Source organism: Apiospora hydei (assembly GCF_038363865.1).
Source record: "Apiospora hydei strain CBS 114990 chromosome Unknown utg000004l_segment0_segment0, whole genome shotgun sequence".
Lineage (NCBI taxonomy): Eukaryota > Fungi > Ascomycota > Sordariomycetes > Amphisphaeriales > Apiosporaceae > Apiospora > Apiospora hydei.
Window position 1 is genome coordinate 1119700 of NW_027117363.1, and position 14588 is coordinate 1134287.

Here is a 14588-nt window from a genome sequence, read left to right on the forward strand (position 1 = left end):
TCCCCGCCGGATGGTCCGTCGAGCAAGCCGTCTCCCCACATTTGACATCTTGTCGCAGCTTTCACAGCAGGTTAGCACCCCTAGCTACTTTTTTTTCATCTACTTTAATTAGCCGTGCTATACTCACTTTTCGATCATTTACAGGAGCTCACGAAGTGTATGGAATCTCGGAATGCGCAAGCGACGTCTCAGGTGATATCTACGCCGGCCACCACGCGCGCGCCGATGTTAAGCAGCAGCAGCAATACTTCTCAGCCTCCGTCACCTCTCATCCAGACACTTCAGCGGAGAGGCTACCCCGCGTGGGGCTTCGTCATCGTTCGTACTGACTACGCTTCCGAGGAGCGATGGCAGGCTTTCCAGGAGAAATTGGATGCGTTGTGTGATGCTCAGCTCGACGAGGAGACGGGACACGGTCTGCAACGCATTAAAGACGCGCTGGAATTCAAGATGATCGAAGATCCGAGACTGCAGGGCGCCAGCAGCGCCGAAGCTAGGAAGCATTTCCATATCCCCCGAGGCATGGGCGGCGTCGCGGCTGGACTGGATTTGGAGCTGTTTCTGCTTGTCGATGAGGGCGTCGTCGCGTCCGTCCTGGGCTCCGCGGACGTCGCCTCGCCATTTTCGGAAGCGGCAATGTCCTCGCCGTACCTGGTTGCGGTGGATGCCGCGGACGAGACAGCCGACGGGTATCCTGGCTTTTTCCGAGTGTTAGGGGACGCACTGCTCTCGGAGCTATACCCAAAGTTATGTATGGGACTGTCTCCGAAGGACCTATGGGCCATGCTCGGGGATGGACAGACTTCATGGACCGGGGATGAAGAAGGATCTCAGTTCCTGCGAAACCGTGAGAAGATACCAATTCCAGCGGTGAATGGTGGCTATCCCTTTTGTTCAACGATAACGTGTGAAAATGAAGGCTAATTTGGGATGGGTTGGTTTCTCCGAGAGGACGGGAATGCCGCACAGAGCGTCAATCACTTCGGAGAAGTCTCACACAGCCCAGGATTCGTGCAACTCTGGGGATATGTCTAGTCATTTCTTATATCGCTCTGGGGCTGGGGCTCAACATCAGACGCTTCACAAAGCAGCCATTCGTGTTATATGGTCTTTTTATTAAGAGAGCAGTGTAATCACCACCACTCCAGCCCCTCCAGCGTATAAAGACCGAGAAATGACAAACGACAAAGCAAAGTGAAATAGAGACCTTTCTGCAAACCGGACGGGGATGGCTACCTCTGAACAAGGGTTAAACTTATCTAATCCGATTGTACGCAGACGCCACATCACCTAGAATTTTGGCAACGTCAGACCAGGATGTGTAGACAGAGCCATTTTTCGCTTCCATGCCCTCTTTCACGTTCCTCAGCTCTTGCTTCAAGAGTTCTATTTCCGTGTTGCTATCCGTCCGTTTGCTCACCATGCCATAAGCAGATTGCAAGAAGAAAGCTAGACCCTTGGTGACCTGTGAAATACTTATTAGCAGCACGGGGATGTCTTCTTGAAATGACGTTACACTTACCAGTATGCTGATGAGATCGGAACGTGACATGCCTGTGAATTTCGCCGCCTGATCCATGGTATTGGCGAGCTCAAAGAACTTTGTAGCCTGGTTCGCGCTCTCAAGCTTTTCCTGATCAATCTTGCTGTTTCTGAGCTTCGTCTCCTCTGTCGCCATGGCAGCTTCAAGTGCCTCGCGTACGATCGGGCTGGATGCTGCTCTCCATTCGTTCCGAAACTTCGCAAGTCGTTTGCTAGAACTCTCAACTGACTGCTGTAGACTTGTGGCAAGATGGAGCCCAGCAACTGTGTCTTTGAGTCCCATGCGGCCATCTACCAGCTCTTTCTGGATCTTTAGCACAGTTTCGCTCTGACCCAGAATGCTTGAGACAACCCGCAATGCCGTCTCACTGGTGTTTCTGTGGCGCATGAGCCTGGCACCCAATTGAATATGGAACGAGAGATACTTCTCCTTGAACTGGGCCTCGTTTTTAACTGCCTTTTCATCATCAATCAAATCCCACTTAGTAGTGACGAAGATGATGTTCTTGTAGCTATCCTCTCCACAAATCTTGGAGAACAGTGTCAAGTTCGATGCGTCACTCCCTTTCCATCGGGCTGAAGTGATGTCAATGAGATATATCAGTCCACTCAACTTCTTGCCGCCGTGGTAACTGACATCATGTTAAATACGGCCAATGTGTAACAAATAATTAAGATATGAGAACTCACAGGGTTTGCAAGATCAGCGAGACTTCTTCCAGGATTTGATATTCGGAGAGATTCGTGTCATCGAATCCGGGTGTGTCAATGATGCTCCCCTGCATGCCATCTAGTTGAAAGTTGATCATATGCGCGTGCCTAGTGCAAGCCTCGAGGCTATCGCCGACCTTCGCAGCGTTATCGCTTGTGATATGATTGATGAACTTGATCAGTTAGTTCACACGCGTAACAAATTGTACGGATGTTACTCACGCTGCTCTTCCCCGAACCAGTGGTGCCCATCACACTATGATCCTCAAAGGTAGTTAGTTTCTAAAGCTTTAGACGGATTTCACCGGCAAAAGGGTAAGCTTCGTGTTTAAACGTACGCAATAAGCGGTTGCGAGGCATCATGGTCAGATGTATGCTTCTGGCCACCGTCCTGAAAGAGATCGGGACGCATCCTTGTAACGGGGATGAAAAGTTGCCTTTCGTGGAAGGTTGGCAATGGCGGAATGCCGAAAGTTCTGAGGTTCGTGACTGAGTTGTCTATTAAAGGTGACCAAGGCAGCAAACGTTCAGTCCAATCTCACCAAAAGGCTGGACCTAATTGATTCCTCACGGAGCGAACGCGGGTGTGTGTACCTTATCAGTTTTGGGTTCTGTGTTCTATTATATCTCACAACCATGCACTGCCCAATTCGAGTCCTCTTGACAAAAGTTACTTGCGTCATCAGTGTTATACAGCTCAACATGATCCCTGTCCCTGAATCATTTCGTAGCGCGCGTCTATTGGTCATGCAGGTGATTGGGATTCGAACCGGTCAGTGTATGGCTGTGTGATGAACTGCCCCTGTATGACTGTCTGGGAAGCTGCATAACACTAGTGATGCAAGTTACCTTTGTCATTGTGCATGGCTATCTAACGAAATATTTCTTCCTTTTACTTCTAGCGTCTTCTACCTGCTTTCACATAGGTCAGTATTCACACAACCCTAAACTGGCGTTATGTAGGCTGACCGCAGTGGCTGTTGGCTACCTGGATGAAAATTCCAGCCTTCGCAATACACAAAGCACATTTCTACAGGGAAGCGAGCAGGTATTAAGCAGGTGGAAGACTTTCGCCTAACCAGTCTCTTGTTCGGCAGATCTCATTGAGCCCACTGGCACGGCAGATCAAGGAAATCTGCGAGAGCATAAGTGACTGTGCCCCCATGAGACGCCACGGCCTTTCATCAGCTAGCTGGACTTTTGGCAACTGTTCTCTCCATAACATGTAGGCACAGCCCTGAAACCCTCTATTTAGCCTATGTGATACTAGTTCAGAACCCCGAACTGCCCTACCTGGGTGAATTGTGTTATTGATGGCGTTCCAGCCTGGGCCCAAAGTACTACCTACCCTGCTGACAAGGCAAATCACTTTAGTCACGCCACTGTTGACCGTTAGCCGTGTCACCCAAGGATGCGAAAAAAAAACCTGTTTCATGCAAGTTACTTTCGCCACGCCATTTTCCACCACTCGAACTTATCTCTGTCATGTGGGCTGTCTTAGGTAGACCTAGTTCTGCTATTCCGTTGTGCATCTCATTGCGCGTATCCGTCTCCTTAATGCAGTTAATAGTAAATGCATTTTCAACTGTGGTTATGCTTCAGTTATGCTCGATGCAAGTTACCTTTGCCACTAAGGCCTGCAAGTTCCCTGCATGCTTTCAGCTGGTACATTTCGGGTTGGTTCCGTTGCAACATGCTGCGTATGTTAAACGTATTTTGCTCCTTTTCCCACCATGATTCCAGTGGCGTCAGCGTGGAATCTGGCAAAAAGTCGACCGATCATTTCACATATAATTACCTAGTTAAGCATACTGCCCTTCAAAACATTAACATACAGATGCCGTGCCGAACCTATCCATCTTATTGCTTGAGCCCCGAAGTGCTGTTTGCTTTGCTTCGACACTACATTGATCCCGAATCGTCACTCCTGACGCTATTATGGACGACTACACGTGGATAACCTTATCCAGAGGTACAAGAGCTTGTTCAACATGTGGTGACCCAGTCTGTGATACCTGCGCTGGCAATCACTCTGAAGACTCGGATAACAACAATTCTGGCGACGAAGATGACAACAATTCTGGCGACGAAGAAGACAACGGTAGAGGAAGTGATAGTGGCGATGAAGGTGCCAAGAGCGAAGGTGCCAAGAGCGGTACGTTCCTAGCAAGAATCTTCCTTTGCATGTCGTGACTAATCGTAAGCCCACTAAGATGATTCGGACGACAATGACGATGACGACCAAGATACTGCACCTTGGACTAGAAGTACTTGTGACACACGGTATGACGACGAGGACGATAGAGATACTGCACCAGAGTGGAGGAACAGTGATGATGAAGATGACGGCAATGGCGACACCGACAGCGATAACGATATTGACGGCGACGGCGATGGCAACAGTGACGGCGACAGTGGCGGCGACAGTGGCGGCGACAGTGACGGCGACAGCGACGGCGACATCGACGACAACAGGGATGGTGATAGGTACGCGAGAACCGATGACGAAGATGATCGCGATACAGAGTACTGGACTGACACTCGAGACACAAGATATGATGCCGAGGATGGTGAGGACGATGATTAAGGGAGACCATGAAGGGATGGATATTGATTTGTTTATTAGATTTAACGTTATAGAGGATCGTCGTATCTATTAATGCTCACACTTCGTATCTATGCCGAGTCAACTCTAGCAAAACCGAAAAACTCACAAAACAATAGCCTCGAAATAACGCATTCATGTCAACGGATAGAATGGCCGTTTGCACCGGTGGTCGGAGGGGTTGCCGCACAGACACCATGCAGTACTATTTCTATGGTAGAATGTCCAACCCATCCAATACAGAAACCAGATCGTGCTCCGATCCTGCCTGCTGACAATTCATAAATAAACTATTATACCCAATGGCTCGAAACTCTTAAGAATAACTAAATAGCCGGACTTACACCTATAGATCGAGGAAATATTAGTGGCGGCTAGACTTTAATAGCAGCCGGACTGTAAAACGTGCTCTCCTTCCCGGTGATTCACAGGCTCGTATATAAGCTTGCGCGCTCCCTCCGTCGTCTGTTTGAGCTGAGCCCACCGACCATCACCACCAACACGAAGGATCGTCGTATCTAGTGAACTATACCCACCGTTCACTCGACATATTGCTATTAATGTATGGTCATTTAAGCAGGCAATTAGCGGTAATTAAGTTTGCAAAAGAATAGCAGTACGGTACTGAAAGGTTAATATAAGCTCGTCAATTAAGCAGAAACCGGTCCCAGTGAAGCGGCAGTGGCCCGAGCCGTCGGGCCTTAGCTAGAAAATCATCTCCACATCGTATACGGAAAGATCTAAGGGCCTTCGGAAATTTGAGCCCCCTCAATCGTCAGTTTGACCAAGCTTGCATAGCAAGACATTGATCTTGTCCCTGATATGCACCGTCTCCATTCCAGAGCCATAGATGTCCAAAGCCCCCTTTGCAGCTTCCTGGAGCCAGGATAAGCTATAGTTGACCAGGCCAAGATGCTCATAAATCTTGGCAATGTCTTCCATCGTTGCAATAGCACAGGAGTCCTTCTTAGTGTAAGACATTGGCAAAATGAACCCCTCCGGATTCCCCACTAAGTCCAAGCACACACCCAAAGCTTCATCCCACAGCCCAAGATCCATGTAGACATGTTCTAGCTCCCGCGCAGCACAACGTGCATTGAGCGAACCCCTGCCGAATCGCTTGGAAGCCCAATCGAGTCCCTTTTTGCAGATGTCAAGGCCTGTGGATATTGTTTATCTCGTCGCAGAAACGCTGTGAGGGGAGGTGGTTGTGGTGAATAGCATGTCGTGCGTTGGGCTGATCGTCCTATGCAGTTGGTCTAGGACCAAGCTGAGTAATCTCTCGGTAAGCCCGGTATGAGAGCTTGTAAACTGCAATTCCCGAGTGACAATAGCAATTGGGTGGTTGAGTCCATGGACGTGTTTCGCAATCTCGAAGAGGTAGCACAGAAGGCTCCTGCGCAAATCGGTGCAGATTCTTGTGTTCTCGGGGGAGAGTACGGTGAGTAACGTCAACAGAAACGAGGAATAGCTGCTGCGAATCTCAGTGGGGGCCATTTCGCATGCGCTATTTATGGCAGGCCATGCTCTGTGATTGAATCCCGTCTTGAAAAAGTATATCCCATGGTCAATGAACGTCCAGAATTGGCTTCGACTCCCGATCCAAGTGGCATCGGCCTGAGGGGAACAGTAGAACGAGGCTAGATTGTGCATCAGGTTCATAACACTGCGCGTCTCTGTGCTCAAGTCCATCAGAGGGGGAGAAATTGGTGTAATTGTCCAGTTTGATGGAAGTCAGTGTCACGTCCTGACTGTTCTTCTGCTCCGCCAATATACATGGTTGCGCGAGGAAGGCTTTCAACATCATCTGTGTCTTCTGCTTGTGCTGCGCTTGCCGAGTCCCTGAGCAACGTACTGAAATGTCGCACAAGCTTTCTTCGAACGGTAGCGTCAATTCGGACATCTGAAATAGGAGACAAATCATTCTGGGCAAGATGAAGGAGCAGTCGCGTCTTTTCTTCAGCCTTAAGAGCTTTAGAAACCTTCCATGAACGCAGTCGCTTCTTGTACATGCCGGGCCTATGCTTAATTAGCGATCTGGGCAGTTATATCAGATACAAAATGCAGTTTTACCAGAGATGAAAGAAATAGAACAGAATCGAATACTCACGAAGCTCTGAAGTCATGATCCTCTTGCATGATCCTCCTAACCTCACTCAACTCACGATTATCGTCCAAGTATAGCTTGGTTATCAGTGGGCGGTAGGATTCCCAGGCCTCCATTGAAGGGCCTGCGGATACTACTTTTCCGTCGGCAGGGAGAGGCATTGAAATGGCACCTTGCTCGTTGCGAACTCGTGCGCAAGTAGTGTGTGTATCGCACATATGGGCTGATGAATTCGAAGAAACAATAGGTTCTGATGCACAAAATACAACCGAGCTTTACGCCCACCATTTAATACTACCTTCCAAGGTGTAGAAAACCACACTGCACCGGGGGATTGAGGGGAGGGGGGTCGGTAGGGAGGCCGCAGCCAGGCCACCTTTGGCCGCCTTACTACGCCCGACTGAGGGGTCTCCAGGCATTTCAAAAGTTACCATACGTTCCAAGCTACCTACTGGAGGCTCCTTCCTCGCACAAAAGCCTATCGTTAATGATACCGACGGTACCGACGGAAGGAAGCGAAGACGACGGTATTAGTAACGGCGTATTACAGAGCGCATAGACGATGAGCGGGCTACCCGCGACGTGGTTTCGTGGACGGTCTCGATGACGGTCTAACCCCTTTTGGGGGTCAAAAGGACGCTAAACCAGATCGAGGGGTCAATAGGGGGAGGACGCCAGGTCCGTACAGGTCCGTATCAAAACCCTACCGCCATTCCTTTCTCATTAACGATAGGCACTTTTAGGATTTTGCCTTTCAATCTGAAGCTCGTTGCCATCGTTTGCGCATCCCCTTCCATTTCCATCCCCAAAATGCGGTGCCAATTATGTGACAGCTTGTCCATCGAGGTGCTAAACCAGGTTAATTACATGCACCACAAGACCCTCTCTGATTTGAGAGAATGCGCAAGCTCATCACACTGCGATCTTTGTTCGCTTTTCTGGGAATGCCTCAGAAGCAGTTGCAACAAAACAGCTATTGATGACTACCTTTTGGGCACACCTCCAGATACTGCCGTGTATTTGACGCCATACCTATATAATTCGAATAGTCCATGCGTACCGAATTCTCCCAAACAAGGCCTCGGAAATCACATACATGTTTCCTCTGGTCTGGAGAGCAACAATACGAGAGTATATGGGACCGTTCGTATCTTCGCTAAACGAGGTGGGTTATCCTATCATCCATTACAACCAGAAGTTCCTGTGGGTCTGACTAGGTTCAACTCAGATACTCCCGCAGCACGATTTATCTCGGAAAGGAACTCTACAAGCACGCCAGTTGACCTCCAAAACATGATAGAGATCTGCGAACCATGGCTCAGAGCATGTCGGCAGACCCATTTATGTTGCCGCGCGAAGCCAACTTCAATGCCAACACGAGTTATCGATTTGGGCGAGCCAAATATGTGCTCGACACCGAAGCTACTAGTCACTCAAGGGCGACAAGCTACTTATATGGCCTTGTCCTATTCGTGGGGCTTGGAAGTTAGACACAACTTGCAACTTCGGAAAAGAACACTGGAAACATTGCAGCGTGAAGGTATAGTCGAAAGCGAGATGACTCGTTCGCATCGAGAAGCACTCCAAATTGCTCGTATGCTAGGCTACCGATACGTTTGGATAGATGCTTTTGGCATCATCCAAGACGACGACGATGACTGGGCTGCGCAGTCCAGACAGATAGCCGACGTCTACGGGAATGCAGACCTCACTCTCATCGCTGGAAGAAGTGACGACAGTCGCTTGGGGTTTATTCAAAATGTTCCTAGTCCGAGCGTTCCTCCCTGTTCTATTCGATATAGAAGTCCTGGATCTTCAACATCGGAGGATTCCACTTGCTATATCGGCCTCCAGCTTACAAAGGCCACTGGGCCAGTAGAAAAGCGAGCATGGTGCTTTCAGGAATCGAACCTATCAAGGCGAAAAGTCACATTTGGCGAGCAGCAGTTGAGCTTCAAATGCAGGCACTCGAATATCTACGAGGACGGGTCATATGTCACTCACGTTCCAGGCAACTGGCTTCGTGACCTTTCTATCCGCCCCTCGGCCGATCGCAAGGTTGAACCCATGGACGTTCTGAAACGATGGTATGAGCTCACGATGCAATATTCACTTACAGAAGTCTACGACCCAACGGACAATTTTGCAACTCTTTGTGGAGTGGCCAAGAGATTCCAAGAAGCCTTGCAAGATAGCAGATATCTTGCTGGAATATGGGAGTGTGATTTGCTTCGCGGCCTTCTCTGGAGAAGTCGCAGGCTATACCTAGGGCCGAACTCGCGGCAACCTCTGAGAAGGCCCCTAGGGGTGAAACAACTTCAGGGCCAGGCAATTGAAAGAGCACCTTCTTGGTCGTGGCTGGCTCTGGAAGGCCCAATCATTCAAGCCACAGGCAAACATTATGAAAAGGTCTTCAGCAACGAAGCAAATCTCCGCTGCCGCCCGCTACACAACGACGGTGGAACATGGTCACCAGATACATGGGATCCCGACGTGATTGTGTATCCCTTCCCACAATGCAGACTGAACATCACGGGTTTCATTCTGGAAGTGCGGCGCTCTAGCATACCAACCGCAAGTTATGGAAGAAAACACCGGTGGAACTATTCAGCGGCAAGAATCAAGGAGCATGCAGTGCTTCTAGAGGCAGTCAGTGATGCCAAGCAGTCCACGGGTGACCATTTCTCAGGCAGCATTGTTGCCATTGGCCTGTTCGATGTCGAAGATCAAGGAAGTTCAATGGCGCTGTATGCTATGTGCTTGACCTACGAGGAAGGGCTGATGCTTGAAAAGACTGAAGATGGCTATTACCGCAGACTCGGGGTGTTTTCAGTGGAAGAAGATGGGGTTTTCTCTGGGGTCTCTTCTGATATGCGCTCTGTTACGCTCATTTAACCATACAAATGGCCATGTAGCTGCAGTAGAAAAGTTCGTTGTACAGTTTTCAAATACCATGTACTTACCTAACCATAGTTCGAGGTTCCTTCTAGCATTGAAAAGAGGGGTTGGTTTCGTCTGTTTAGCGTGCTGCCCAGATACTCGGAATTTGCTTCCCTTCCCCAGAACTACACAGGCCCAAGCCACATGTCTCTAGTTCGCCGACGCTTTTCGAAAGATGATAGAGCTCGTGACAATGATACCAGACTACATGTAAATAAAGGACACAGTTAACTTGCGCTAAAGCTTATTCAACGTTCGCCACCTTCCTTCGCCGTAGCAGAATACTACAACTTGGTCTGCGAGCTGCCTCTTGTGATCTTTGAACTTTCTGCCCGCCTCAAGAACTAGAATGACTTTTCGCGACGTGCACAGAATCTCCATGTCTTCGTTATGCACCGTGAGATCAATGTCCATCCGGCCGCCGCGTAGCATCTTTGACTATCCCTTTTTCTTAATGAGAATGTGTAGAAACTAAAGACTAGTCTGTGACGTATTGGTTTCTCCGAGAGGACGGGAATGCCGCACAGAGCGTCAATCACCTCGGTAGAAGTTTCGCCGGCCCAGGGGGTGTGCAGTAGGCAATGGGGCGGACATCCTACCCGACGCATCTATGTATTCCAGAAAACTTGACTCAAATGTGAGGCCGGAACTACATGATATCTCGAGCACTTAACAGTGAGTTATTAAGAGGTCGAGTGTTTTCGGCAGGGGTGGGAAGCTTCCGGGAAACCTGAAGCTACAATATTCCGATTAACGTCCCTCCCTATTAGTCCTAGCCAGCAACAAAAATATCGTGTCGCTGTCGCCTCTGGCATATTTCAAACCTTGATTCTGCGTATGCTATTCACCGCCAAGATCTGTTATTTTAAGCAGCAGCTCATCTTTGTCCCACGTCTCGAGCGCTCTTTGCTTCCAGTGTTCCCGACCCACATTCTCCCAGTCCAAGGCCAGCTGGAGTCCCACGAAGAGATCGGCAACTTCCTTCGGGGTCAAGAAGGAACTCTCTGGTCCAATAGCGAAGAAGAATCTCTGGAACTTCCGGCCATTAACGACATGAGAAGCCAGGTCCTCCCGACCCTTTTCCCGCAGAATAGCGGCCAGTCGCCGCTCCTCGGGAGCCAGGTCATTCAGACCTTCATAAAAGTTTCCAACAGGCCACATCATGCAAGGAGAACTGAAGGCTTCTGCCGCAGAAACTGTGTGAGTCCATTCCCAGTCTATGAGTGCTACAATCTGGTAGCGGTCGTTGATTAGGATATGATCGCCCTTGTCGTCTGGATGCTTGAGGAAGAATTGGTGCCCTGGTAAGGCGTCCTCCCAAAGACGACCGACTGCTTCCCGGCGGAAACGGTGATACAAATAGACCTCTGTTCGGAGATTGGCGTCGATCTCGCCGTCAGCCATCATACCGAGGTACGATTCAATAAGGGCTCTCGACCACTCCAGCGAGGAAGTGAAAGGGCCAAGCGGGCCTGTTCCTGGCCGGAACACTGATGGGAGCGCGAGACCTTGGATATCAACTATACTCCCATTAGAAATAGCAAGCGAGCCCATACTGGCGAATGGATGCTTCTCAATCTCAATGAATATATCAGCCAGCTGCTGCATAATTGTCTCTCTTTGCTCATCAGTCGCCGCTTGCCAATCTAAAGGCGTTGCATCTATTTTCTCCATCAAGATGTAGCCGGCGCGAACACGGTTTTCAGGATCGGCTTCGCACGCCCAGTCGAAGATTTTAGGCGTTGGAAGGCGGGTCTGCTTCTGGAGGTAGAACATTGTGGCTGCTTCGCTTCTGAGGATATAATCACGGACCTCAAGAGGCGGTGACGAGTTCCTCTGAAGGCGAAAACGAGCGAGCCACTCGACGCCATCTTGGAACTTGATGTTGGCATGACAGTTCTGGCCCCCATCATGGTCGACAGGCTCTTGTGGGATAGGTCGATGGTGCAAGGGACACCTCCCCTGAGCATCGATGCCCGGGAGCATATCGCGGAGGGATCTACTCGATGGCGCAGCCTCTCAATGCAGCGAGCTTCAGCAGCTGTGTAGCTTGCCGAGTATGACTCCCAGTCGTCCTAAGCTAGTTAGCATCTGCAACGCCGCCTATCACGGTCGTGCCACGCACCTCTGGAGTTGGACAGTCGTGCCATGGCTTTTGCCGATGGATTCGACAGAGATGTCTATCGCATAGCCGACAGTCTCCTATCCGCTGCGCACCCGGTCTCGCACAGCCCCCCCCCCATCCACATCGCCAGATTGGCATTGGTCCAAGACCGTAATTAGAAAAGCCAGCGAAACTAGGAAGGCTCGATGATCCAATGAAATGCTCACTGGACTCCAAAGAACTCTTCTCGAAGCCCACGGACTCGTGGCCATAGAAGGCAAGAATCTATTCTGAGCAGCGAGGCCTCGAGTTCAGCATAGAAATCAGCCTTGATGTTGCCCACCCCCACCTTGGAACCCCAGTGGATTTGGTGGGGTAGTGCCCCCTAAAAACAGAGGCTGCGGGGTCCCCTGATGGGCAGAGCACCGTGCGCCCGCATCGCGCCTTCCGCAGGGAAACGCGAACCCGAAAAGCAATTTGCTGACAGAAGACGCGCCTACACAGACCGCGTAAAGAGCCCCGACGTTTTGGGAGAGTTATCAATGGTGAACCTGGAAGACTCGGAAACCGCCCACGACCCATCGACCATGTTGTCCCCGCGGCCCGTCATCGTCGTCGGGTCCGACCTGGCCGGCCTATCGGTGGCGTACGAGGCCCTGCAGGCGGGCGCGCGCGTGCACATGCTGGACTGCGCCCCGAAGCCCGGCGGTAACAGCATCAAGGCCTCGTTGGGCATCAACGGCGCCTACGCACCGCCGGGCCGGCAAGCTCCCGCCGGGCGCCGCCATCGTCACCGCCCTCTAGCAGAAGCTGAACGCTAACCCGAGCTTCCGGCTGAGCAGCTCGGCCGAGGTAGTGTCGCTCTCCGTTCGCGACGATGCCATCACGGGCGTGTGGTACGTGCAGGACCGGCAGACGCACGACCTTGACGGCGCCATCGTGTTCGCGGCCGGCGGATTCGCGGGCGACGCGACGGGGCTGCTGGCCAAGTACAGGCCCGACCTCGCGGCGCTGCCGTCCACCAACGACGACCGGCCGGGCTCCCACAGCCTCCTGGAGGCGGTGGGCGTCGAGCTCGTGGACATGACCAGCGTGCAGGTGCACCCCACCGGCTTCGTGGACCCCAAGGACCCCGCCACCCGGTACAAGTTCCTGGCGGCCGAGGCGCTGCGGGCGGCATCCTGCTGTCGGATGAGGACAAGCGGTTCGTCAACGAGCTCGACACGCGCGAGAAGGTCAGCGAGGCCATCATGAACATGCCGCACAGCAGGGACAGCTCCGACAGCAGCCGACAGTGGGACGTCACGCTGCTCATGGACCCCGGCGCCTGCGAGGCCACGGCGGGCCACCTGGGCTTCTACGTGTGGAAAGGGCTTATGCAGAAGAAGAAGGTGGGCGACCTGAACCCCGCCGCCATCGCCGCCGTCGACGAGTAAGCCGAGGCCGTGGCCCAGGGCCGGGACGGCAGCTTTGGCCGCGTCAACTTCGGCCACTGGCGGATCCCGGCGGGCGAGGCCACCCGAGAAGAAGAGGTCTGCGTCGGCAAGGTGACGCCCGTCACGCACTTCACCCTGGGCGGCGCGGCCTTCAACGACAACACCTCCGCGCCAGTAACCCCAAATTTTCGGGGCTCTGGCCAGTTATAGTGGGAAGCTCTTTCGTGTTTTCTCAATGTTAGAGTAGGGGTGGGGAATGAAGGTGCTCTCTGCACTTACTCTATTTAAAGTGTATCTGTCCCGACGTGTAATACTTTCGAGTTCCTTCTTCCATAACGCTTACAGTAGATAGTTGAATTCACTCAGCTTTTGCTGCTTCTGGTCCTCTGCCCTCGCACACCCTCTTCATCTTGCTTCGTTTCCCTGTTCTGCCAATAGTTAGCTCGTCTCCTAATCGTTCCTTTATCTTTAGTGAATATCATCCATACGCAATGGTTTACTAAAAGCGAGTCGCAAGACGTTTAACTAGACGTATAGAGGTGCCACCCCAGTGCATTCTCGAGTTGTGCAGACAACCCGCAACAGCGTCTAACGAAGGTATACCGTCGTCAATTATCCGAGAGAGGGGTAAAGCGAATTGCTAACTTGTTTTCTAGAAAAAGAAACAATAGTGTTATCGTTTTCTTATTTCCATAAATTGTCACAAGAAATCAGATTATTAATTCTCGATTCTGTGGTCGGAGACAATATTGTCTTCTTTGCCATGTCTATAATAACAGACACTTCCACTTTCCTCGAAGTCCAGACTCGTACAGTGGAATATAGGACACAATTAGAACTGGTAAGTAGGGAGTTCAGGGCATTGGTACCAACATTGAGACCAACATTGCTATACTTGCCGTTTGATCCGGAAGTATACATATATCTTGCTCTCCCAGAAGGGCACATCGAAGGTACGAAAACATCACCTCATCTCGATATCTGGTATCTGATAACTCGCTTAGGAAAACCTCTCTTTTACACCTCTGAGTTGAAGCTTTGCAAAGCTGATACGACGAAGCTTAGAGACCTTGGCTATCAAGACCTCGTCGATCACTTAGAGTACCAATGTATTTGCTATTGGTTTGATAAACAGCTCACGAA

General features: G+C 50.9%; 7 protein-coding genes across 7 annotated transcripts; 4 read left to right on the forward strand and 3 right to left on the reverse strand.

Moving 5' to 3' along the window:
- Nucleotides 1–225: 225 nt before the first annotated feature.
- Nucleotides 226–924, forward strand: PG997_002871 (uncharacterized protein; the record flags this gene model as incomplete). The annotated part of the gene is made up of 1 exon (XM_066807186.1): nucleotides 226–924. One exon carries the CDS (start codon nucleotides 226–228, stop codon nucleotides 922–924), a length of 699 nt encoding a protein of 232 aa, XP_066670804.1.
- A 331-nt stretch (nucleotides 925–1255) lies between these two features.
- PG997_002872 (P-loop containing nucleoside triphosphate hydrolase protein) lies at nucleotides 1256–2665 on the reverse strand (the record flags this gene model as incomplete). Its single annotated transcript, XM_066807187.1, has 5 exons — nucleotides 1256–1465; nucleotides 1523–2174; nucleotides 2233–2426; nucleotides 2476–2509; nucleotides 2592–2665. The coding sequence occupies 5 exons, from the start codon at nucleotides 2663–2665 to the stop codon at nucleotides 1256–1258; spliced, it is 1164 nt and encodes a 387-aa protein (XP_066670805.1).
- Nucleotides 2666–4191: 1526 nt separating this feature from the next.
- On the forward strand, nucleotides 4192–4840 carry PG997_002873 (uncharacterized protein; the record flags this gene model as incomplete). The annotated part of the gene is made up of 2 exons (XM_066807188.1): nucleotides 4192–4408; nucleotides 4467–4840. The coding sequence occupies 2 exons, from the start codon at nucleotides 4192–4194 to the stop codon at nucleotides 4838–4840; spliced, it is 591 nt and encodes a 196-aa protein (XP_066670806.1).
- Nucleotides 4841–6549: 1709 nt separating this feature from the next.
- PG997_002874 (uncharacterized protein) lies at nucleotides 6550–7183 on the reverse strand (the record flags this gene model as incomplete). The annotated part of the gene is made up of 2 exons (XM_066807189.1): nucleotides 6550–6877; nucleotides 6969–7183. The coding sequence occupies 2 exons, from the start codon at nucleotides 7181–7183 to the stop codon at nucleotides 6550–6552; spliced, it is 543 nt and encodes a 180-aa protein (XP_066670807.1).
- Nucleotides 7184–8369: 1186 nt separating this feature from the next.
- On the forward strand, nucleotides 8370–9860 carry PG997_002875 (uncharacterized protein; the record flags this gene model as incomplete). The annotated part of the gene is made up of 1 exon (XM_066807190.1): nucleotides 8370–9860. The coding sequence occupies one exon, from the start codon at nucleotides 8370–8372 to the stop codon at nucleotides 9858–9860; it is 1491 nt and encodes a 496-aa protein (XP_066670808.1).
- Nucleotides 9861–10745: 885 nt separating this feature from the next.
- Nucleotides 10746–11891, reverse strand: PG997_002876 (uncharacterized protein; the record flags this gene model as incomplete). The annotated part of the gene is made up of 1 exon (XM_066807191.1): nucleotides 10746–11891. One exon carries the CDS (start codon nucleotides 11889–11891, stop codon nucleotides 10746–10748), a length of 1146 nt encoding a protein of 381 aa, XP_066670809.1.
- Nucleotides 11892–12551: 660 nt separating this feature from the next.
- On the forward strand, nucleotides 12552–13655 carry PG997_002877 (FAD binding domain-containing protein; the record flags this gene model as incomplete). The annotated part of the gene is made up of 4 exons (XM_066807192.1): nucleotides 12552–12772; nucleotides 12837–13185; nucleotides 13206–13433; nucleotides 13464–13655. 4 exons carry the CDS (start codon nucleotides 12552–12554, stop codon nucleotides 13653–13655), a joined length of 990 nt encoding a protein of 329 aa, XP_066670810.1.
- Nucleotides 13656–14588: the final 933 nt, after the last annotated feature.